This window comes from Camelus ferus, chromosome 22 (assembly GCF_009834535.1).
Source record: "Camelus ferus isolate YT-003-E chromosome 22, BCGSAC_Cfer_1.0, whole genome shotgun sequence".
In the NCBI taxonomy this organism is placed as follows: domain Eukaryota; kingdom Metazoa; phylum Chordata; class Mammalia; order Artiodactyla; family Camelidae; genus Camelus; species Camelus ferus.
Window position 1 is genome coordinate 26193796 of NC_045717.1, and position 23654 is coordinate 26217449.

Below are 23654 nucleotides of genomic sequence, written 5' to 3' on the forward strand. Positions count from 1 at the left end.
ACAAACAGGAGGGGATGGGCGGATATAGCTCACTGGTACACTAGGTGCTGGGCGTGCACAAGGTCCTGGCTTCAATCCCCAGTACCTCCATTAAGGGGGCAGGTGTGGAGAAAAAGGAAAAAGAGACATAAAAGAGAGAAAGGAAATGACCCTTCTCTCCCTACCTCTTGTTCACACGCTGCCTTCATCTCCTTGCAGGACAGGGACAGACAAGATTTCTGAAATCCTCTCTCTGCAACCCGAGAGAGGCCGGCTGGCTCCCAACCCAGGGGTCCCCTGTGTGGTCCCCTTACCCAGGGACCCTGCTGTCAGGCTGTCTGTGTAGACGCATGTTGCAGCCTCTACATCAACACGAATAACTTCACTTTGGGAAAGAAAACCAGCAAAGACCGGCTAAGTCTTTCTAACGAGTCATGCATCAATTCTGTGCATCCAAAGGGCAGTGCTGAGTTGGGAGGGGGAGGCCTGTGGGGAGTGGGCAGAGCAGGGTGCACAACACAGATCAGCTGTTTGCTGGGCTAAGGGGCATCTCTTCTCCCCTGGTACCACCTGGCCACGGGCATGGATACAGCCGAGAGGGTGAAACTGGAGGCAGGGCATTGACTCCCAGGTATATACCCAAAGGAATTAGAACAGGGACTCAAATACTAGTACATGGATGCTCGTAGAAGTTCTACCCACAATAGCCCAGAATGAGAAGCAACCTAAGTGTCCATCAACAGATGAGCAGATGAACAGAACAGGGTCCCTCCTTACACTAGCATGTACTCCACACTGGTCCCGCATCCAAGACAGAGGAGCTGTCTGTGCTTATGTTTCTAGGACTGGGATTAGGGTGGGAATGGAAATGGATTGGCATCTCCTTATGGGAAGCCCCACAGAGGCCAGGCACCTATAAGTGGTGTCTATGTTCTACCCACTTCAGATCCAGCACAGCCTTCTGGACCTGGTGCCCTGATGTTTGTGGGAGACTGTTCCTCTCACGACTCTCAGTCCACGTGGTTCCAGGGACTCCACTATCAGCTTGGCCACATCAGTCAGGGAAGTTCCCTCACCCTGGCCACAATGATTGGCTCAGGAACAAACAGGTGACTCAGGTGGGACCAGTGAGAGTCAGCGGGGACTTCATCTGAAATATAAGCAGAGTCACTCATTGTGCCACAGGGTGGAAGCCTGGAGATGCTAGGAGTCACTGTTAGCAACTAACAGTTGAGCTTGTCTGAGAATGAAGTCAAAACAAAGAGGGCAGATCCTCAAGAGAAAAAAAGGTCGTGCCTCCACAACACTGCTTAACACCTGGATCCAGCCATACCTGAATCAGGATCCTCTTTTTGTTTGTTTTGTTTTGGTTTGGTTTGGTTTTTTGGTTTAAGCTAATTTGAGTCACAGCTTCAGTCTTTTATCAACCAACAGCCTCGACTGGTACTGTCCCTTTTGTTTTGACATTGTTCATCATTCAGCACCTCTCACAAGAAATGTGACCTAGAAAACTCATGGTGGCATGTTTGTGTCCAGCACCAAAAAGTTGCAAAACCATGGACTCGGCTCCCCAACTGTAAGGTTAATAGCAGAAAGCGCCCTGGAGTCAGTCAGAACAGAAGCTCAGGTCGGCTGCCAGCCATAAGCTCTCCCACCTCTGCAAGGCAATCAACAAAAGAGTCCTGGAGAGGAGAGAGGCTGCCCTCCAAGTGTCCCCTATCTCCATGAGGCTGGGGCCAAAATCAACAGTCCTCGCGCCAAGTTGTGTGGCTTGTGTTTTTCTGGCTGTTTATCCTGTTGACTTTCTGAGGTTGCCCCGGGCAGCTGGATGGACCCCAGGTATTTCCCGCCTCTATGGTGATCTTCCTGGAAGTAGGCTGGGGGGATTCCCTTCAGTTGCCCAGGGAAGGCAGATGAAAGGCTGCTGGAGTCTGACAAGGAGTGGAAAGCTGCCATCTGCGGCTTCCCAGAGGCTTTAGGACACTTCACTGCTCCCAGCAGGTCTCTCAATGAGTGAATCCCTGCCTACCCACCCAGACTCTAAGAGGACTCCATGACCCTATCTCTCTCTCACACCCCCCCCAACCATCTGTCATTTGGCAATTTCCCCCCAGGGTGGTAAACATTTTGTTTCTGAAAAGCAAACTCAAATGTCACAAAATTCAAAAACCCAACCTCTTTGCTCACAACCCTTTACCTCTTAGTTCACACACAATTATGACCTACCTGGTTCTCTGCTTTCTCAGGCCTCAGATGCTGATGTTAATGGTAATAATTCATCACGGTTAACATCTCCTGAAGGCTTATTTGGAACAGACACCATTCCAAACTCTTTGATGGTCTCACGTAGTCCTTTCAACAACTCTGTAAGACCGTACCACTAGTAACCCATTTTCAAGATGAGGAAACAGACACCGTCTCCTAGGCACCCAGCTCTCTCGGTCCCATCCGTGTCCTTTTGATTATTCTACATTAGGTGTAGGTTTACGCCGGCACCTCCCCGTGACATCCGGGTAGGGTCCTGCTGCGCAGCCGCCCACCGCAGCTCCGTCGTGGCCTGAAACAGGTCCCGGCACAGATGGGAAGACCATGAACATTTGTCCCTGAGTTTTGCTGCCATGGAATGACCTCTTCCCATGTCTGGGGGCTGGAAATGCACCCCACCAGGCACACGGTCTAACTGACCCTCCTCAAACCCTGGCCACGCGGGAGTGGGGGCCAGAGAGGAGCCCCCATCTCCTAGTCTCTCCTAGCCCGCTCTTTTATTGCCTTCTCCCCATTTACACTACCTGGTGATACCTTACTTATCTAGAACGTCCGCACCAGGATGGCTGGAAGTTTTGATACTGTGACAACCCCATGGCCTGGCCGGGAGTGAGAACACGGTGCACCTGAGTGGACACCATGATTACTGTTGTGCTGGCGAGCGGGATCGCATGGCCCACGCAGCCCCCGGGGCGGCCGGCACCCCTTCCTCGACCCTCCGAGATCAAGCGGGCACTGTCGCCACCTACCGACCAAAGGCAGCACGGTCCGAACCCCTGGCTTCAGGCCGGATGAGGAGCTGCAGTTATATGAGCGCTTCCCAAGAAACACCCACACCCACCGCTCCTGGCTCCCTACACTCGGAGGGAGGGGCCCGGTTGCAGGTCGCAGCGAGGCCGGCACCGCCCGACAGTAGCGGTTCTCCAAGCGGAATCCCCAACACCAGTAGCACCTGAGGTCCTTCAGAAATGCGGATTTTTGGACCCCACTCCCGACCTGCTGAATCAGAAACTGGGATCTGGGCTGGGCCGTTGGCGCTTCCAAGCCCCCCCCCCCCAGGGGATTTGGCTTTAGGCCCTGAGCAGCAGTTTGCAACCACGCTTGCTCCTTCAACATTTGCAATGTCTGGGGACATCTGTGGGTGTCACAAGTCGGGAAGTTTCCCGGCATAGAGCGAGTGGGCACCAAGGACGCTGCTCAACACCCCATGGGGCTCAGGAAGGCCCCGCCTCAGAGAACGACTTGGCCCCAGATTTCAGCAGTGCCGAGGTTAAGAAGCCCCGCAGTATTGGGGGGTGTGATGGAATCCTACTCAACTGAATCCCTGCTCACACTACACACACCACGATAAATCCCAGAAGGTCAGACGGTCTAGAGTAGGGCAACCCCCAGCGACTCTGAGTCATCGCCTCTCCCTCCCCCTCAGGTGCATATTTAAATGTGTGCGGAATCCTAGGACCTCAGTAGGTCATGGAACCATCTCCTAGGGAGTCCCTGGAATCCCCTAATCCAGTGGGCCCCCCCCCATGGGGGACCCTGCCAACTCCCCAGGGGACGCTAGTAAATTTCTGGGGACATTTATGGCTGTCATGACGGGGGGGAGGGGGTTGTGGCTGGCATCGAGTGGGTGAGGCCAGGGGTGCAGCTGCGCACCCCGCAGCGCACAAGACAGCCCCCACAACCAAGAATCATCCACCCCAAGTATCCTAGTCTAAAACTCCTGCCCCAGATGGAGCCAAGCAGATATGCTAATCATAGTGGGGAATCTTGGGCAAGGGTCTTGGGGCTCCGAGTCTCAGTTTTCCCAAGTGTAATTTGGGAATGATGACAACACCTACTGACCTAAGGTTGTTGCGAAGACGGGACCAGCGTGGACAAGGAAGAAACCAGTCCCTGGTTCTGGGGGGAATCTACAGGGCGGCAGACACCTCCCCTAAAACGGAGGACCGTCCCGGACTGGGGGAAATCTACTTAAGGAGATAGGGAAACTTTTGCAGAAGTCCAAGCCCATGTGCCAAGGGCTGGGGGAGCCTCCTTGTCCTCCCGCCCCACTGCTGGGTCCTCCGGGCTGTGCGGTCCCAACGCCAGGTCGCGTTTCTTCGGTAAGGCTCCAGGAACGCGGAGAGCGACTTGCTGCACGTCCCGCCCCCTCCCGAGAAGCCCGCTTTCATTGGCTCCTGGGCAGCGGTGGCGGGGGCCGATTGGCCGAGAGGTGTGCCGGGGCGAGTGATAGACGGGTCGGGGGCGGGGCCCCCGGGGGGCCTCCGGGAGTCCTCCGGGAGTCCTCCGCATTTTCCGCGCGCGCAGGTTCGCCAGGCCCCGGACTCTAGCCTGGGGGGCGGGGAAGGGGCGGGGAGGGGGCGGCAAAGCACCCCACCCCAACGGAATTGCCCCGCCCGCAATTCGGGGCGGAGACCCCAGCTGCCGGGAGACTCCCTGTCCTGCTCTCACTGTTTTCCTTTCTCAGATGGGGAAACTGATGCTTATTCAAAATGTTATTTCCTCTACCGTTTTTTGCATTACTTTTGATTTTTAAATATATTGCAATAAAATAGTAGTTACCTCTATGACTGAGTTTTGCTGGCGCGACCCAAGTCCAGCTCTGCAGAGAAGGACCCAGGTAAGTGATCCTACTGGGTCCGCTGCGGCTTTTTGGGCTGAGGGCAAGTCACCCTTTAACATTCCCACCTGCGGCTTGTGGAGTTCTGATTTCTTCACACCCTCACCAACACTTGTCATGATCTGTCTTTGAGTTTATTTTATTTTATTTTATTTTTGGTTGGGAGGAGGTAATTAGGTTCATTTAGTTATTTAGAGTATTGGGGATTGGACCCAGGACCTCGTGCTTGCTAGGCACGCACTCTACCGCTGAGCTATAACCCCCCCCCCCATCTATTTTTTGAATGCAGCCATCCTGGCAGGCATGAGGTGCCACCTCACTGTACTTCGGGTCTGCATCTCCCTGGCGGCTCATGATGTTGGAATGCTGCTATACTCCAGGCTCTTTCTTAGGCCCCGGACTTGGTCCCTGCTCCAGGAGCGTTCCTAAGCAGCGGAAGGAGACAGGTGAAGTAAAATAAAGCTGAGAGCGCAGAGGTAGACTGAGTGCTTACCATGAACGTGGTCCCGGGTTCAATTCCCCGTACCTGTATTAAAAAAAATAAACAATAAGAGGCCATTTCCAATAGTCACAGTAAGCACTCTACGGGGACTGCAACGTGGGTGGTAACGTGGTGAGCTGAGTGGTCGGGGATGGCATCTTTGCAGAGGCGACACTTTCCCTGAACCCAGAAATGATGAGTTTTCTGTGCGAAGAGCATTCTCGGCAGGACCTGACTCTGCGTGTTGAAACCGGGAAGATCCCACAGGTTGGAGTTGGGAGAAAACAGGGGCGCGTGGAAGAGATAAAGCCAGGGGCCAGAGAGCTTGGCTACTTTGGTAAACCACTGGGCAGTTTGGACGAAATCTAAACTCAGGTATATTCCGTGACTCAGCAAATCAATTCCTGAATGCATAGGTGCCTGTTACGGACTGAATTGTATTCCCCAAAATGTGTCGTCCATGGAAGCCCTAATCTTCACCTGTACTTCAGAATGTGGCTGTAGTTGGAGGCAGAGTCTTTTTTTCTAATTGATATATAGTCAGTTACAATGTGTCAATTTCTGGTGTACAGCACAATGTCCCAGTCATACATATATATACATATATTCGTTTTCATATTCTTTGCCATTAAAGGTTTTTATGAGATTTTGAATATAGTTCCCTGTGCTAAACAGAAGAAATTTGCTTTTTATCTATATTTTTATATAGTAGTTAATATTTGGGAATCTCAAACTCCCAAATTTATCCCTTCTCACCTCCTTTCTCGACAGTAACTATTAGATTGTTTACTATGTGGAGGCAGTCTTTACAGAGTTAATTAGAGTGAAATGAGGTCTAGACCCTAATCCCATCTGACTGGTGTCCTTAGAGGAAAAGGAAATCAGGACACACACACACACAGGGACACCCATGTGAGGATGCAGGGAGAAGACTGCCCTCTGCACAGAAGGGAGCGAGGCCTCAGAGGGGACCAGCCCCACCCACACCTTGATCTCTGGAGCCAAGAACTGGAGTGGATAAAGCCAGCACAGAGACAATGTGTGGTGTGACTCTGATTGCAGAAGGTACAAAATCAGGCAAAATGCATCAGAGGAGATGGGAAGTCAAGCAGTGGTAACCTCCAGGAGGGGAGGGACAGGGACAGGGCAGGGGGAGCCTCTGAGGTAGAGGTAGAAGTGGGTCACAGTGCATGGGTGTGTATGCATTTGTGTGCATTTTGTGTGCATTTTGAAGTGCTATTTTTAAGAGCAGTTTTAGGTTCCTAGAAACATTGAGTGGAAGGTACCGAGATTTCCCATTACCCCTCCCCGCCATGCACAGCCTCCCCAACTCTCAACGTCCCCCACCAGAGGGGCACATTTGTGACCAGGATGAACCCACTGGGATTCACTCTTGGTGGTGAGCATTCTGCGGGTGTGGACAAACTCGTGGCAAGATGCATCTACCATGACGGTATCAGGTATTAGCAAGAGTCTCTTCGCTGCCTTGAACCCCTCTGTGCCCCACCTACTTGTCCCCTCCCTACCCCAACCCCTGGCCACCAGCAATCTTTTTGCTGTCTCCCCAGTTTTGCTTGGATGAGTGCCATTTCACTAAGCTCTGCAGTTCACATTTGTGCATGTTACAGTCTGTGAATTGTATCTTCTTTTGTTTTGATATCTTCTTTTTTTTTTAAACATTCTTCCTAGATGTGTCTGTGGGGGTGTTTCAGGCGAGGTGATCGTTTGAATTGATGGGCTCTGTAAAGCAGATGGCCCTCGCCAAAGTAGGCACCAACCAGTCCATTTTGGACTTGAATACAAAGCAAAGCAAAAGAAGGGAGAATTTGTCCCATGAGCCTGATGGCCAGCGGGAACATCAGTCACCTCCTGCCCTTGGCTTGGGACTTGCAGCGCCAGGTATCTTGTGCCACCAGTTTGCAGATGGCAGATCCAGATGTTATAGCCTCCACAATCCTGATGAGACGTCTGTATAGCAGTATCGTACCATTTATGTCCTTATATATTTATCGGTTCCGTTTTCTCTGGAGAACCCTAAAATAAGCTCCCAGGGTGGTCCTCCTGCACCTCTTTATTTGGAAACCCAACTCCCGAGGTGGATAGGTGGGGCAGGTGGTGCTGGGTCTGGCTGTGTAGATGGCAGGAGGGTGCTGGCTTCCAGGGGAGGGGCTTCCTTAGAAAAGTCCCCGTGCCTCCTGGCACTCATTATTCACTCCTGTCCCATCTCCCCTCCCAATCAGCTGGGCAAGCAGTGCTATTTTCAGATGCCCCCCCCAACTTCCTTCCTCCCCGTGTCAGGAACCCACTTCCTGACTGGGTCTCTCTCTCTCCCCTCTGGGTGGGGCAAGGACAAACTTGCACCTTGGAGTTTTTCTCCACCAGCCCCAGGGTCCCAGAGCCTTAACTTGGGTCTCCCTGTCCTCTCCCCAAACCAGGACTGGCCACCTAATGTGTAGATCCCAGCCCCAAAGGAAAATACAGACCCCCTGGTTCAAGGATTGTTAGGAATTCCAAGACACAGGGCACAGAGCAGTAGGGCATGGGGCAGGGGGCCCCTTCTGAGCTTGGGGCCCTGAGTGACTTTCAGCTCATGGTTTCAGTGCATGGAGCTAGCATTGCCTCAGCCACCTCCCACCTTGTGGTTTCAGGAAGTTTTATTTATTTATTTTTATTGTGGTAAAATACATCGCAAGACTCACCAGTCTCAACCATTTTTAAGAGCACAGCTCGGTGGCATTAAGCACATTCACACTGTTGTGCGACCCTCCCCACCATCATCTCCAGGACTTTCTCATCTTCCCAAGTTGAAACTCTGTCCCCATGAAACACTGACTCCCGACCCCCTCCCCCAGCCCCGGCCCCACCATCTGATGTGACTCTCCCAGGGACCTCCTGTGAGTGGGATCAGACAGTATCTGTCCTTCTGTGTCTGTTTCTCTCCCTGAGGATCATGTCCTCAAGGTTCATCCATCATCTGTATTGTAGTCAGTGTCAGAATCTCCTTCTTTTTTTTTTTTTAATGGAGGTACTGGGGATTGAACAGTGGACCTCCTGCATGCTAAGCATGCATGCTACCACTAAGCTATTATCATCCTCCTAGAATTTCCTTCCTTTTTAAGGCTGGATCACACTCCAGTGTGCAGATGGACCTCGTTTTGTTCATCCTTTGGTGGACACTTGGATGGCTTCTACCCTTGGCTGCTGTGAACATTCATGTACAGGAATCTGTTTGACATTGTTTCAGATTTTTCTGGTTTGTACGGATAAGCACAAACATTAATTTTTAATGGTCAGTTTTTATTTAAACCTCTAGTTTTTTTCAGCTTCTGGCTGATCCTAAAGGTGAAACATCCTTTGCCCAACAAAACTGACATGAACTCAGAATTTTCATCAAAGTGTGATGAGAAAAAGTCCTCCCACATCCTCAACCCCCAGCGTCCTCGCGTTCCCACTGTGGTGTGTCTTCTTTCAGGGGGAGCTAGGCTCACTCTATTTCCTGGATGTGGTAGGTGGATCGTTTCATTAGACTCCCCTGGGGGGAGGAGAGTATAGCTCAGTGGTAGAGTGTGTGCTTAGCACTCACGAGGTCCTGGATTCAATCCTCAGTACCTCCATTTAATAAAATAAATAAATAAACCTAATTACTCCCCCCAAAAGACAAATAATCCTGTGCTTTCTAAAGTCTTCCCCACAAGTCCCGCCCACGGGTGGGAAATGCCCCCACGTGCTGTTGTCACCCCCCCACAGCGGGAACAGTCTGCTACGTGTGTGTCATCGAGAGGGGACTGAGACCCCCTGGGGGGCTGTGTGAGAGGACCCCAAGATGGGCCAAGGTGGAAGACATGACCACCAGTACAGTGTTTTTGGAAGCTATAATGTCTGTGCGGTTTTTTTTAGAGTGTTTTTTTTTAATTGAAGTATAGTCCATTACAATGTGTCAACTTCTAGTGTACATCACCGTGTCCCAGCCATGCGTATACATACATATATTTAGTTTCATATTCTTCTTTATTAAAGGTTATTACAAGGTATTGAATATAGTTCCCTGTGCTGTACAGAAGAACCATGATGTGTGTTTTTTTTAATTAAAAAAAAATTATTTAATTTTGGTGGAGGGAGGTCATTAAGTCTATTTATTTATTTATTTTTAGATGAGGCACCGGGGATTGAACCCAGGACCTCGTGCATGCTAAGCATGTGCTCTACCACTTGAGTTATTCCTTCCCCCCCATGATGTGTGTTTAAAACATAAAAATAAAAAGTGGAGAAGGCCTCTTTACAGCTGCTCATAGGTGAAGACAGGTGCCTGGGTTTCCTGGCATCAAATCTGGAGCGACTGGCAATACTGGCTACCTTGAGATGGGGCCATCTGTTTCCTGGCAAACAGGGTAGGGGAAGAGATGTTTTATGCACAGCCTTTTAGACCCTTTGAATTTTGAACCATGCTACACATTTCCCATAAAAACATAAATAAAAGTAAAACTATTAAAAAAAAAAAAAAAAGACCAATAGCCTTGTTATATCAGTCTCCATACCTCAGCTGCATTTTTTTTTTTTTTCATCAAGAGTTAACCATGGGGAAAAAAAGTCAACCATGGACCTAGAAATTGTCATGCTAAATGAAGTAAGTCAAACAGAGAAAGACAGATATCATAGGACATCACTTATCTGTGGAATCTAAAATATGAAACAAATAAACTTATTCACAAAACAGAGTCACAGACATAGAAAACAAACTTATGGTTACTAAAGGGAAAGTGGAGTGGGAGGGATAAATTAAGAGTTTGGGTTTAACAGATACAAACTGCTGTATATAAAGCAGATAAACAACAAAGTCCTAGTGAGTAGCACTATACACTATATTCAACATCTTGTAACAACCTATAATGGAAAAGAACATGAAAAAGAATGTATACACGTATAACCGAATTACGTTGCTGTACACCAGAAACTAACACAACATTGTAAAGCAAGTATACTTTAATTATTAACAACAACAACAACAACAACAACAGTCAACCATGATCTTTTAATCCAGTCTCTTCTCGCCACTTTGAGGCTATTTTTCTCTTTTCACTTTTGGAAATAAGGCAGGGATGGACATCTATGGACAGAACGTGAAGCTTTCACCATATTATTAACTTAGATTTTTAGAAGAATTCCTTCTTTCCTCTCTCCCTACTTCTCTTCTTCAAACAACATTTATTGAGTGCCTACTGAATGCTAAGCCCCAAGCTGGGCGTCAGGACACAGCTGGGAACAGAAAGGACACAGATACCGATGCCTTTCCTCTTGGTGCTCACAGGCTAGCCTGTTGCTTCTAGAACTTTCCCTGATGGATTTGTTCTCCATCAGTGCCATCCCAGATAGCAGCAGCCAGCCCCACTTGGCTTGTGGGCACTTGAAATGAGCCCATTGCAACTGGAGAAGTGAAATTTAAATCTTATTTAGTCAATTCATTCAAATTTAAATAGCCGTACGGGGCAGGGGTGGGGGTGTTGATGGCTTCCATATTGGACGATGTGGCTCCCGGCGGGAATACTTTTAAGACCATTGGTTCCTGTGGTCAAGTTATTTTCCTGATGGGTTGGGTGTCTCAGGTCAGGAGACAAGGAAAAGCACAATGTCGGCCTGAGGTATGTGCTGGTGGCACCCAAAAGCTCATGGAGCCTCCGTCCATCCTCCTGAAAGCCTTCTTCTGCGTTAAGAATCCTCTTCCTCCTGTGTGTTGTGAACCCATTGTTCATTAGACAGCATGGAGGACAGCTGGGGACATGGTGGACAAGAGCCTGGGTGCCTGCCCCAGGGAGACTGGAGCTCATGAAATACAGGGAAGACAGATGATAACCAAGGAAACAATTCAATAAAATGACCAGATGGCAAGTTCTATGTTGGAAATAAATAGGGTGTGGTAGGGACTTTGGCTGGGAGTGCTCAGGGAGGGCTTTGTGAGGAGGTGATATTTGAGTGGGGTCCTGAAGATGAGGAGGAGTTGGCCATGTATCTATGTGGGTGCAGGGTACTCCAGGCAGGAGGCACAGCTCATGCAAAGGCCCTGAGGTAGCAACAAACTTGGCAAGGCAAGCTTAACTAGGACAGAGAGGGCAGGGGCAAGTGAAGGTGGTGGGAGAGAAGTAGGGAAAATGGGCCGGCAGCTTCAGGGCTATACCAAGCAGGAGCTTTGTAGAGGGGAGGAGAGAGGGGTCTTCTGAGACATTGGGGCATTCACATTGGTGCCTTCATCCTTCTAGAGCACACTCTGGTCAGTAGGGGAACTTGGTGAGGATGGAACAGGCCACATCTGAGTGGGGACTGAGCCTGTCCTCACCTCCTGGGCCCGCCGCCCCTCTGCAGTGTTCTCCTTGGGGCATGTTGGTCCTGGTGGAGCTGGCTCTCCCAAGCGATGCAGCCACAGCTCAGGCCTTTTCCAGCCTAGAGGAAGAGGGGGAAGGGGTTAGGGAGGTTGCAGGCAGTCCTCTTCCTGCTCTAGTTCAAGGAAATTGTAAGGAGCCTAGCCTAGTTGTGACCTTTGGACCTCGGGAGAACAGCTGACACTGGGAGCCTTGACAGGGGCAGCAGAGGCAGGGGGACTCTGGGCACCCCTCGACAGCCCCTGGGCACACAGCTATGGGAGGTGGCAGCGGAGCCCTGCACTGGGGGCTGGAGGAACTGGCTGGAAACCAGCCCTGGGCAGTGTCCACCCCTGAGCCTGTGTTCTCTCCTGGCAGCTGCCCCCAGCAATGGGGCCCTGGGGGAGGGTTGGCTTATCTGTGCAAATGAGGCCGAAGATTAGAATCCCTGGGGAGGAGAGGGAGCTGGGGCTTCCTACTGGGGGTGGGGCGGCTTTTGAGGCTGGAATAGGCGTGCAGGCAGTGGAAGGGTGAGGCTGTCCTGCTAACTCACCAGCCTGCCTCAAGCTAGGGCCCTCTGCAGCCTTCCTGCCTCTGTCCCTGTCACTGGCCTCTGTGCCCCGCCTCAAAGAAGTTCCCGGGTCACCTTCGGCAACCCTCCCCACTGTGCTCCCAAGCCTCATCCTAATCCATCTCCTCTGCTCTCAGCTCTGTAAAAGCTGCCTCCCTCCCGGCAGTGTGAACTGAGCCAGTGTGACTGGGGTGAGCAGGGCAGGGGCACTTGCCTTAGGACATTTAAGGACATTTAAGGAATACCAAAAAATTCAGCCAGTAAGACCCATAATATTTTAATGCATTAGTAAAAAGCCAAAACCAGTGCAAAAGAATCCGTGATGAACGAAATAGCCAGATTTTAAATAAAGGCAGGATCACTCCCCTTACCCCAGTCAGGGGACTGGTTTCAGTAAAATTTTGGTGTTTTTTTTTAAGTAGTGCATTAAAATTTTTTTAATCTTGATAACTGAGTTTTATGGGATCCTGTAGATCTTGCTTCCCAGGATACTGCCTCACTTGCCTCACCCTGGTCCTGGCCCTGGAAGGGGTGAAGGAATCTCCACTCCCGAAAACCTGGGCTGGAACCTGAAGCCAGGGCCCCACCCACTCCACGATCGGCCACGCCCACCTGACTAGCCCCGCCCCCACCCTGGCCCCGACCTCCGCCCGCTCGGACCCCGTGCGCACCTGAGCGTCACTTCCGGGGCGGCGGCGGGAGTAAAGCTCACTTCCGCCCGCGGGGGAGCGGCGGCGGCGGCGGCGGCGCAGGAGAGCCGGCAGGGGCGCGGGGGAGACCGACAGACTCACGGGCGGGCGGCCGGGAGCCATGGAGCGCGGCCCTGGGGCCGGGGGGCGCGGGCTGCGGCGGTGAGTGGCAGGCAGGGGGGGCGCGGCGGCGCGGATAGGTCTTGGTGCCTCCCGCGGCCGTTTGGGGAGCCGGGCCGGGCCGCGAGGCCGGGCAGTCCGGCCAGACGTCCCCGAGACCCCGCACTCCCGGAGTGTCCGCGGTCCGGAGCGGGGGACCGCGGGACAGTGTCTCCGACTCTGGCAGAGTCCGGTCCGCCGTCCGTTCAGCCCTGCGACGTGGGGTGTGCGCCCGCCTCAGGGACGCGGCCCCGCCTTGGGGGAGTGCACCGTCCGAGCCACGGACTCTGCCCCGGCCCCCGAACTTTCCCCCATCCGGACCCGGGCCCGCCGCAGCAGCCGGAGCCGAGCCCTGCTTCCTAAACGTCTCCAAGACATTTCTGCCCTTTCGCAGGCGTCCTCCGGCCGGCTGGGACACCGGGGCAGGTTTACGGTCCCATCTCCAGGCTTGAGCCAGAGAACATCCACAGCCCTTCACCCTTGGGGTCCACGCCTACCCCGCGCCCAGGACTCCTCCAGGGCTCCCCGTTTCCCCCACGATGAAGTCCAAACTCTGCATCAGGGCTCACGGGCGCGGCCCAATCCAGCCTTTCTCCAGGACCAGGCCACTCACCTCTTCCTCCCAGTGTCCCTCTATCGCGGGACCCGCAGTGCCTCGAACTTGCTGTCACCTCTGGGGTTGGCCTGTGCTGTCCCTTCTGCCCCGCTCCCTGGCACCTGGCACTTTCCCTGCGCCTTTCAGGCTGCATCTTCTTCCGGGCAGCTCCCCACCCCGACTGGCTGGGCGAGGTGCCGTCGCAGTCGTCCGTATACAGGTCGTCCTGGAGGACTGTGATTGCCGGGCTCCTTGTTGGTCCTCTTGACGCTGCCAGCCTGGCAGCGGGGTGCCCTTATCTGTGCTTGTGGACGGGATCGCTGGACTCCGGGTGCCAGCCGCGCCTGCCAGTGAGCGAGGCACCTGGGAGTTCTCTGTCCTGTCTGAAGCCCGTCTCTCAGGGCACACTCAGTGACATCCATAAAAGACAGTGGGAAGCCCCAGGTTTATGTGCCCTGAGATGAGACTGTCCTCCCTCCATCAGGCCTGGTAGACTGTAGCTCCCTCCTTTCCCCTTTGCCCCTGGTCCTTTGTCCATTCGTTCTGCCACCGTTAATTGAGCAAGAACAGCTGTCCTGCCCTCCTGGAGTTTCTGTTTGGTTTGTGGGTGGGGTATGGTTGAACGTGTAAATATAAGCTGGAGAGACAGATCTGGAATCATGAGCGAGGGGGTGGGGCTGAGTGTTTGAAAGGGCACTGGAAGGGAGATCTGAAGGCTGGCTGGGACGAGGGGCAAGGGCTGTCTGGTGAAACAAGGGGGACTGGGTGAGCTGCGGCTCTGAGGCAGGAGGGGGCAGTGTGGCTCGTCTGGGGAGAGCCGGGTACAAGATGAGTGAGGCTGAAGAGGGTGGCCGCAGGCCTGCTGCAGACTGTCAGGTTGTGGCGAGGAATTGGATGTCTATCCTGAAAATAGTGGGGTCACTGGGGCACCCCAAAAGGGAGACTGGGTGATCAGATGTGTGTTGTGAAAAGATCTTTCGGCTGCTAAGGGGAGGATGGCCTGGAGTGGGGTGATGGTGGCCAGGTGGCTACCAGTGAGGAAGGAGACTAGGCATGTACCAGGTGTGGGTCGGGGGCAGAGGTAGGGTCAGCAGGCCTTGTGAAGGATGGTCTGAGGGTGGAGGGAGGTGTCAAAGACGACATCCAGGTTTCCAGCTTGGTCAGTGGAACCTTGTCCACCTTGCTGTGCCCGTTCATCCTCGGGTTGCCGGGGGCCTCCCACCTGCCCACTGGCTCTCACCAGCTCTTCCTCTCGAGACCAGACTTCCCTGTGCCACCCAAACTCCCGGAGCACCAGGGAGTGTCACCTGTTGGCACCTGGATCTCTTTGAGGATGTCTTGGAGCAGCCTCAGTTTGGAGGAGGGCATCTGGCGCATTGTGCAGTGTTGAGCAGTATCCCTGCCTCCCTCCTCAATGCTACTACACTCTTCTCTTCCCAGTCATCACCACTGGAAAAGTCCCCAGGCATTGGCAAGTGTCCCCACGGGGCAAGTTCGCCTTCCTCTGAGAACCAGTATGATGGACTCTCCCTCTGAAAATACTTGCACGCAAAGTGCATATCCCACCTCAGAATCTGGGGACTCCTGGAGGCCATTGGTGTCCCCACCTTGGCTTTCATGGCCTCTCCCACTCCCCTCCGTGTGCCCCAATCCGGGTGACTGTGGGATGTGGCGTATCGTGGCCCTCGGTCTCCAGTCACAGGTCTGGAGGGAGCAGGTGTGTTTCTGGGCCTCAGACTGCTCCGACCTGCTCTGAATCTGAGTGTCCCTGGCCTGGTGGTTTTCAAAGGCTGTGGCCCCGAAACAGAACATTCTCAGGTGCTCTGCTGCCTGGAGCTGAGTTGTGAGTGTGCCCTCTCCCTCATTCGGCCTGTAGGAAAGACGTAGTAAGCGAGTGGGTTTTGCTCAAACTTTTGTTATTTCCTTCCAGTCTCTGTTGGCAGCTCTGTATTCGGTTGCTGTTGCTTTAGCAGTTTAGCTGTGGTCTGTTTCAGAGCACGTTTCACAACCTTCTGCGAAAGGGAGAATGTTTGTTTTTCTCTGCCTCGTGGGGCCCTCCACTCACCCCTCATCTCATTTGCTCCCTCTGTGAGGTGAATGGTGTCTGCATTGACAGATGAGGAAACTGAGGCCGCAGACCCTTAAGCTGGCAGAGCTGAGGGGAGCCCTGGCTCTGTGGCCTGGGCCTGGCCCCAGTGGGGGAGAGAGCCTTTGTCCAGGCGCAGCGGGTGTCCCCAGCCCCAGTGTGTCCTGCTTTTGTTTCCAGAGCCTTTGTTTGTTGTATTTCCTTTGCTTGGGCTCCTGTCTCCGGATGTCGCCGTCCTGCATCCTGCACGGGGCTGGCTCTGTGAGCACTCTCCTGGGTCCCGGTGGTCAGCAGTCTGTCCTTGCCTTGGCTGAGCTGTGTCACCTGGGGGTGGCAGATGAGATGGGCCCTGGGGAGTCTGGGCCAACTGTGTGGACAGAGGTGCAGGGGGTGACAGGGTTTCCCTGGACCACAGGCGGGAGCTATGTGGGGGACAGCTGGGTGTAGTCGGGTCTGATCGCCCAGTGTAGCCTGCAGGCTGAAACTGGGCTGATGAGTGGGCTTAAATGGCAAGAGTTGGTGCCTGCAGGTAGAGGAAGAGTGGTAGCAGGCGGGGGCTTGGTCAGGTTTGGGTCCCATGAAGGTCACTCAGGAGGTGTTGGTGCCCAGGGTGGGCAGGCTTGGCCCAGATGCCGGAGGCTGTGGGTAGAGTGGGCTGTGGGGAAGGCCAGGGCTCGGAGTCCATGAACCTGCATCTCACTGTCCCCCTGCAGGACTTCCCTCTGCACGACGTGGACACACGAGGCTGCCAGGCTCCCGAGCACTCGGCTTGGACCACGATGGGGCTGGGCTGCGGCCTCCTAACGGGGCTCTCGTCTGGGGCGGTGGCCGGGGGTCGCCCTGCCCCCTGCCCGCGTCTCCGAGCACCCCCACCCCTCCCCGGCTGGGCGAGGTCTGCCCCGGGGCCCGGCGCCCGCCATGAACGGCCTGTCAGTGACCGAGCTCTGCTGCCTCTTCTGCTGCCCACCCTGCCCCGGCCGCATCGCCGCCAAGCTCGCATTCCTGCCTCCGGAGCCTACCTACTCGCTAGTGCCTGAGCCTGATCCCTGGGCCCGGTGGGGCCGGGGCCGCCCCCTCGGGGACCCTACGGGCCTCAGCCGGCACAGCTGGGCGCTGGAAGCTCCACCTGCTGGAGCGCGCTGACTTCCAGTACAGCCAGCGCGAGCTGGACACCGTCGAGGTCTTCCTGACCAAGAGCAGCCGGGGCAACCGCATCTCCTGCATGTACGTGCGCTGCGTGCCTGGTGCCAGGTGAGCCTCGGGGCCGCCACGCGGACATGACCTGAGGGTGGAGGGTGGGGCCTGGGAGGCTCCTGGCCCTGGGTGTGCTCTGTCCTCAGAGCTCCTGTTCCAGCTGGTGGTGGCCCCCAGAGGCCCCCCCAGAAAGCCTGTCTGGTGGTGTGTGTGCACCAGGATTCTTCTTGCTGAAGGAAGGGGCAGCAGATGAGATCTGCCCATGAGGCCAGGTGCCCTTCCACAAGCAGCACCCTGAGGCTTGGGGAGGTGGCTCTGAGTGCCACATCAGCCCACCTGCTTGATGAGGAGCTGCCTGCTTCTGGGTCTCTGTGTTGACCTGCCCAGGGATGGTCTCCTGGGCCCTTGGTGCCCGGTGAGGCCTTGGCACCTGCTTTGGGGCAGGGGCACCTGAGGCCTGGCTGGCGGCTTGTGCCAAGTCTGATTCCTTGAGTTCCAAGGTGGGGCAGAGGGGGGCCTTCCTGATGCTTCTATCTTCAGACCAGGCTGGGTTCTGACTGCAGATCTGAGTCCAAAGGGCAAACTTCTACCTTCCGTCTGCACCGGGCTGGGCGGGGCCCGTGGTGCTGGAGGAAGAAGACTCTGGGAGGCCATCAGCTTGGATCCAGCCTGGTCTCCTGCTCTTGGCATGACCAACTCGCAGGGCTGCCACGGGACACAAGGCAGAAGTAAGGGCTGTGGTCATTCCCTGTCTAGGAAGAGCTGCACCACTTTGAACAGGGATCGGCTTCATTCACTTGTCAGGGCTGGAGTAGGGGCCTGCTGTCAAGAGTGTGGGGCAGCCCTGCCGACAGAGAAGGCGCTGTCTCATTCTCTAGGAAGGTTCTGAGCAGTGGGCAATGTGCCTAACCATCCCTAGGGGCTGCCGGAGTACCTCCAAAGGAATGTTCCAGAGGAGAGGCGGCTGCTGCCCACGGGGATACGTGTGATGGTCACTGTAGCTTGCCAAGTTCACGCGGAGGGGCCCACCTGTGCCAAGAATGTGACCAGTGGTCCCAGTGGCCCCCTTTCATGAGGGGAAGCCTGACACTCCACTGGCCATCCCCTGTCTGAGGCCCACTGGGAGGAGTTGGGCCGCTGTTTGGCACAGGCAGCCTGTCCCCTCATCAGGACTCCTGGGTGCTGGGCATGAAGAGCCCCTCCCTTGCCCTCTGACCTGTGCTTCTCCACCCCTGCCCAAGGTACACGGTGCTCTTCTCGCACGGCAACGCGGTGGACCTGGGCCAGATGAGCAGCTTCTACATCGGCCTGGGCACGCGCATCAACTGCAACATTTTCTCCTACGACTACTCGGGCTACGGCGTGAGCTCGGGCAAGCCCTCCGAGAAGAACCTCTACGCCGACATCGACGCTGCCTGGCAGGCCCTGCGCACCCGGTGAGCTCTGTGCTGGGGCTGGGGGAGATGAGCGTTGCCTCACAGGTGATCCACCCAGGTGGAACCTCCCACCTGGGGGAGGGAGGGAGCCCAGGCGGGTGGGCCTGCAGGAGAGGGAGCCTGTCTGCAGCCACCCTGGGCCACAGGGCAAGGCCTGGCCTATGTTCTCTCTGCGTGGTGATGGGCGGGCAGGCCTCAAGCCTTGCCTGGGCAGGGGAAGGGACAGGGCCTGACACTGTCCCCATTGGAGGCTCCACCTGAAGGGAGAATGAAGGGAGAAGGGTGGACAGAGGACGTGGGCCCCTCCCAGCCCAGGAGGGGGTGTGTGAGGCCTGTGTGAAAGGACTCAGGGGACCCCCGAGGATGTGGGAGCACTTGGTAGGGTGGGTGGGGCAGGGCCTCTGCATCAGGTGCTGGCCTCATCCTGAGGGCAGGGCTCCTCTGGGCCTAGAAGGTTCTCTTAGGCAGCTTGGTACCCAGCACAGCCCTAGGTGGCTGGTAGGTCAGCGAGCAGAGGCTGGGTCCTCCCCAGGCACGGTGTCCAGCACACACCTGCAGGCCTTACTCAGTGCCATCGTGATCTGGTCTGCACCTTCCCTGGACCCCACTGCCCTGATCATCCAGACCCTGGCAGCCCCCTTCCACCCTCGTGCTCGCTCACCGAGCACAGCGGCCCCACCTGAACCAGTGCGTGCGGTGTGGCCCCATGCCCCATGCTGCTTAGAGGGACACCCACCCAGCCCCTGCCCTCCTGGAGGCTGCACCCTCCGCCTGCTCAGGGCTGGCTGCCCCATCTCCACCCTGCCCGGCCAGCTGACGCGACCAGCTCCTGCTGGGACCAAAGCCAACCTGCCCTGGGGAGGCGGGGGCCCTGGTTGCCATAGTGATGCCCCAGCAGTCCCTGATGCAAGGCCCTGTGAGCAGGGTTCCCTGACACCACCCTGGCACTGGGGACCCATGGTTGGTGGCACAGTGCAGGTATGTGTCCACCCTTGGCTGCCTCAGCCTGTCCCCACTGGCTGGGGGGTCACTGCAGAATCACACCTCATGAGGGACTGAGAGTTCGGAGCTCTGTCATCCATCTGTCTGTCCTGCTGCCAGCCTTGACCTCCAGGGACCTGGTTCCTCAGCCCCAATAGCTGAGAAACATCAGGAGGGCGGGAGGCTTGGGTCCAGGTTGTGACCAGGGCTGGGGAGGCCTGGAAGAAGAGCTGCACCATCTGGCACCTGTTGCGTTTGTCCTGGTGGAGACAGCCAGGTGGCAGCTGGGGGTCCCTGCCTGGAGCTGGGTGATAGGACTGGGCTGGGACTCGGCATAGCAATGCTCACAGCGAACCAGGGAGCCGGCCGGGGAGGAGCGGCCAGAGTAGTAGGCATGAGGCCAGATGGCTCCCTGAGGCCTGGGGGTGTGTCTGGGGGTTGGGGCCAGAGGACCGGGACTGTGCACATGGCCCCTGGGTGGACAGGGAGATGGAGTCTGGCTGCCTAGGTGAGATACAGACCTTCCCTGGCTACTGGGAGGAGAGCCTCCTTTGGGATCAGGGTCATGGGTATGTGGAAGGAAGGCCACAGAGGCCTCCTGCACTGGAGGGTGGTGAGTGGTCCCTGTGTGGTCAGGAAGGGGCACGTGGTGTGGAGCTGAATCAGCCCTGCTGGTGTGGGGCTAGGAGAGCTTGGGGTGGCGAGTGGGGCCCAGGACCTTGCCGCTAAGTAGGGAGGGAGCCCAGAGAAGGAGGTGGCGGCTACCCATTTTCCCTCGGGAGCCACTGTTCCTGCTCACCTGTGTTGTACTAACACCTCATTGGGTATAAGGGACACTGAGGGGTCACAAACTGGCTGAGACATCAGAGGACACAGCTGCCTCCAATCCCTAGGGCTTGCCAAGGGGGTAGATGAGGGTCGGGTGAGGGCTGCTGGGGGGAAGACGCGCCCCCTTCCAGTGCAACCACAAAGGGCCGTCCAATTCAGAACAGCAGGGACAGGAAGGCCCCAAGCAGGTGGCCTTGGTCAAGTGTGTGTAGGGGTTGGGGGTAGCTGGATGACCAAGAGGAGCGGGTGGGGCCCTTACAGGTGCACTGCCCAGGTGCGACCAAGTAGATACTGTCCAAGAAACGGCAGAGTGGGGCCGCTGTTGGCCAGCTCCCCTCACGCCTGTCTGGGTCCTACCTCCCGTATTAGTCCTACCGCTTCGGTGTTGGGGGACTGCCCCAGGAGGGCGGGCAGTGGGAGGGGTGTGCGCGCTGCGTCGCGGCTGATCCTGCCCCCTCGCTGCCAGGTACGGCATCAGCCCGGACAGCATCGTCCTGTACGGGCAGAGCATTGGCACGGTGCCCACCGTGGACCTGGCTTCACGCTATGAGTGCGCCGCTGTGGTGCTGCACTCACCCCTCACCTCGGGCATGCGCGTCGCCTTCCCAGACACCAAGAAGACCTACTGCTTCGACGCGTTCCCAAAGTGAGCATGGGGCGGGGCGGGGCGGGGCGGGGCGGGGCGGGGCGGGGCCGGGCCTCGGCGGGGTGGGGCGCGGAGTCCTAATATGCCCCGCCTCGCAGCATCGAGAAGGTGTCCAAGATCACGTCGCCGGTGCTCATCATCCACGGCACGGAGGACGAGGTGATTGACTTCTCGCACGGGCTGGCGCTGTATGAGCGCTGCCCCAAGGCCGTGGAGCCTCTGTGGGTGGAGGGCGCCGGGCACAACGACATCGAGCTCTACAGCCAGTACCTGGAGCGCCTGCGCCGCTTCATCTCCCAGGAGCTGCCCAGCCAGCGCGCCTAATCTAGCGGCCGCCCAGCCGCGCCGGGACCTCAGCAATAAGGCGGCGCCCGGACCCTGCCCCGGTCCCGGGGGCTGCATGTGAACCCCTGGGTGCCCCACGCCCTCGAGGCAGCCGGCAGGTAGGGGTCGGGACCTACCCCAGCCCAGGGGACGTGGACAATGTACAGGCGACGGAGCTATGCTCTCATTTCCTTTTGGAAGCAAAACAAGGAAGAACGTGAAAACAAATTAAAGATTTAAAATTTTAAGTTTCCTCTCCTTTTCACGGCGCGTGCTTTCCCTGGGGCTCAGCCAGCCCGAAGAGCAGCCCGGGCTTTGTCCCCAACCCCTCAGCAAAGTTCATCACAATTGTAGATGTCAGCTCACCCTCTACAGAAGATGGGTGGGGTTCGGGTCCTTGGGGCTGCCGATTGTCTGGGTGGTGATGGAGGGGCGACAGCTTTCGAATCCAGGACCCTGCCTGCTCATAGGGCTTGCCTGGGGAGGATGGCGGGCTCCCTGTTTTCAAGACGACCCTGGGGATGGGAGTGGCCGCAGCAGGTCTAGGCTGGGCCTGCTCTGGGGCCCCAGTGAGGCATTCTTCCCTACCCATGTAGTAGACGGGGACGCTGTGTAGTCTTAGGGCTGCCCTTCCCGTCGTTGACCCCCCTGCACAGAAAGTCAAGAGGGTCTTTTGCAGCGAGGGTGCTTGGGTCCAGGGGAGGGCAGTGGCAGGTACGAGGCCCTGTGGGGTCTCCCCAGGAATGGGGACCCACCCTGGGGCTGGGGTCATAAGGATCCCTCCTGCAAGACGCCACGGGGCCTTCGTCTGAGCTGTGTTCAACTCCCGGGGTGCCCTTGAAGGCAGGGGTGGCATGGGTCTCCCCAGACACTTGGCGGACGCCAGGTCCCTAGAATACCCTCTGCGACCTACAAGGGCAGTGCTTTAGAGTGCGGAAGGCCTCAGAGACGGTGACCTGTCATCCATTTGGAGGTCGGGCGGCGGCTTGACGTGTGTGGCGGCACTAGGCAGTGGCGAGGCCAGGACCCAGAGCTGCTTTCGCCTTGGCCCCTCTGGGTCCGCGGCCCCTTTAAGAGGGGGAGGTGCTTCGGCCTGGGGGCGGGGACGACGCCTAGGGGCGCAGCGGGGGCGGAAGCGGGAGCGGAAGTGGAGGGGCGCGCGCACGGCAGCCGTGGCGGGCGGCGAAGCGCGAGGAGGCCGGGGCCTCGGCGGTAAGTGGCGGCGGCTCGGACCCGGGCCGGCCGACCCTGCCCTTGCCGCCGCCCGGCCGTGGGGCGCGCAGAGCGGACAGCCGACGCGGCGTGGGTCCTTGTCAGCGTTGAGGCCGAGTCGGGCGAGGCCGGGGTCTCTCGGCGTCCGCGCGGCGGCTTTGCGCGCCGGTACCTGGCCCCGCGGTGCTCTTTGTCGCTGGGAGCTGGGACTTGGGACTGAGGCGCTCGAAGAGCTTAAAGCGGCCCCCGGGCACGTCAGGACGGCCTGCCAGAATCCCGGGCTCTCTGGGCGGACCCGGCCTGGGCCCCCGAGTCCCGACCTGCCGACTCTAACACAGGACGGTGCCCGGCCTAGTGGTGGGCGGGAAGCTGCCGTGCCTTTGTTCCTCCCGAGTTCCACGGGCCTCCTTGCTGGGAGTCTCGTGTCGTGTTCGATAGTACGGGACGTCTGGGAATAAAACTGAACGTGTGTGTGCGCTCACGGGAGCAGAGAGCATCAGGGCCCCCTCTCTCGTCTGCCCCTTTCCCCACCGGGCCTCTGCACAGGCTGATCTCTGTGACCGGCGTGCCCTCACCACCTCCCGGTCTTGTCCCTGTCTTTGCCGATGCCCCTCAGCATGGCTAACGTTTCTCGACATTCTGAGTCATCTCAGTCTCTTGCTGCAGTAGTTTCTCCCCGAAGACCCCCTCCCCGCCCGCCCTGACCCCCTACTCTGTGCTCCCACTGACCCCAGGTGCTGACGTCATAGAGCCTACTGTCTTCACCTCATCAGAACGTAAATTCCCTGAGAGCTGGGCTCAGCAGTGCAGCAAGTTCAAAGCCACCGGCTTACAAGTGGACAAAAATATTTTCCCACACACAGAGTAAAAAATTCAGAGTATAAGAGAGTATGGGGTGAATACACAGTGTCTTCCCACCCCTGACCTCCATGGCCTGGTTCCCGTCCCCTAGGGCAGAGAGAAAGCAGTGTCTTCGGTTTCAACAGAGAAAGTGTGCATGTGCATCTAATGAGTTTACACTGAAGTGTGATCCTCTTACTAAACATGGCTTGGAAACTTAATGTTCCCACGCCTAGATTGGATTCAGTCCTCCTTGTGGCTGCCCCATTTTTTATTAGCACTATAATTTATTCGTCCTGTTTTTTGTTGGTTGAAATGTAATTTTTTTTCCAGTCTTCTGTAACAGACAATGCTAGGGTCAGGATCCTTGTACAAATGTCTTTCTGCCCAAGTAGGAG

The 23654-nt window shown here is 56.3% G+C and overlaps 1 protein-coding gene across 1 annotated transcript; it reads left to right on the forward strand.

The window, feature by feature from the left end:
• Positions 1-12972: 12972 nt before the first annotated feature.
• On the forward strand, positions 12973-21452 carry ABHD17A (abhydrolase domain containing 17A, depalmitoylase). Its single transcript, XM_032466074.1, is given in 7 exon segments — positions 12973-13117; positions 16509-16839; positions 16841-17046; positions 17553-17717; positions 18231-18425; positions 20701-20880; positions 20979-21452. Coding segments are annotated over 6 exon segments (1098 nt in total). The 5' UTR covers positions 12973-13117; positions 16509-16713; the 3' UTR covers positions 21205-21452.
• Positions 21453-23654: the final 2202 nt, after the last annotated feature.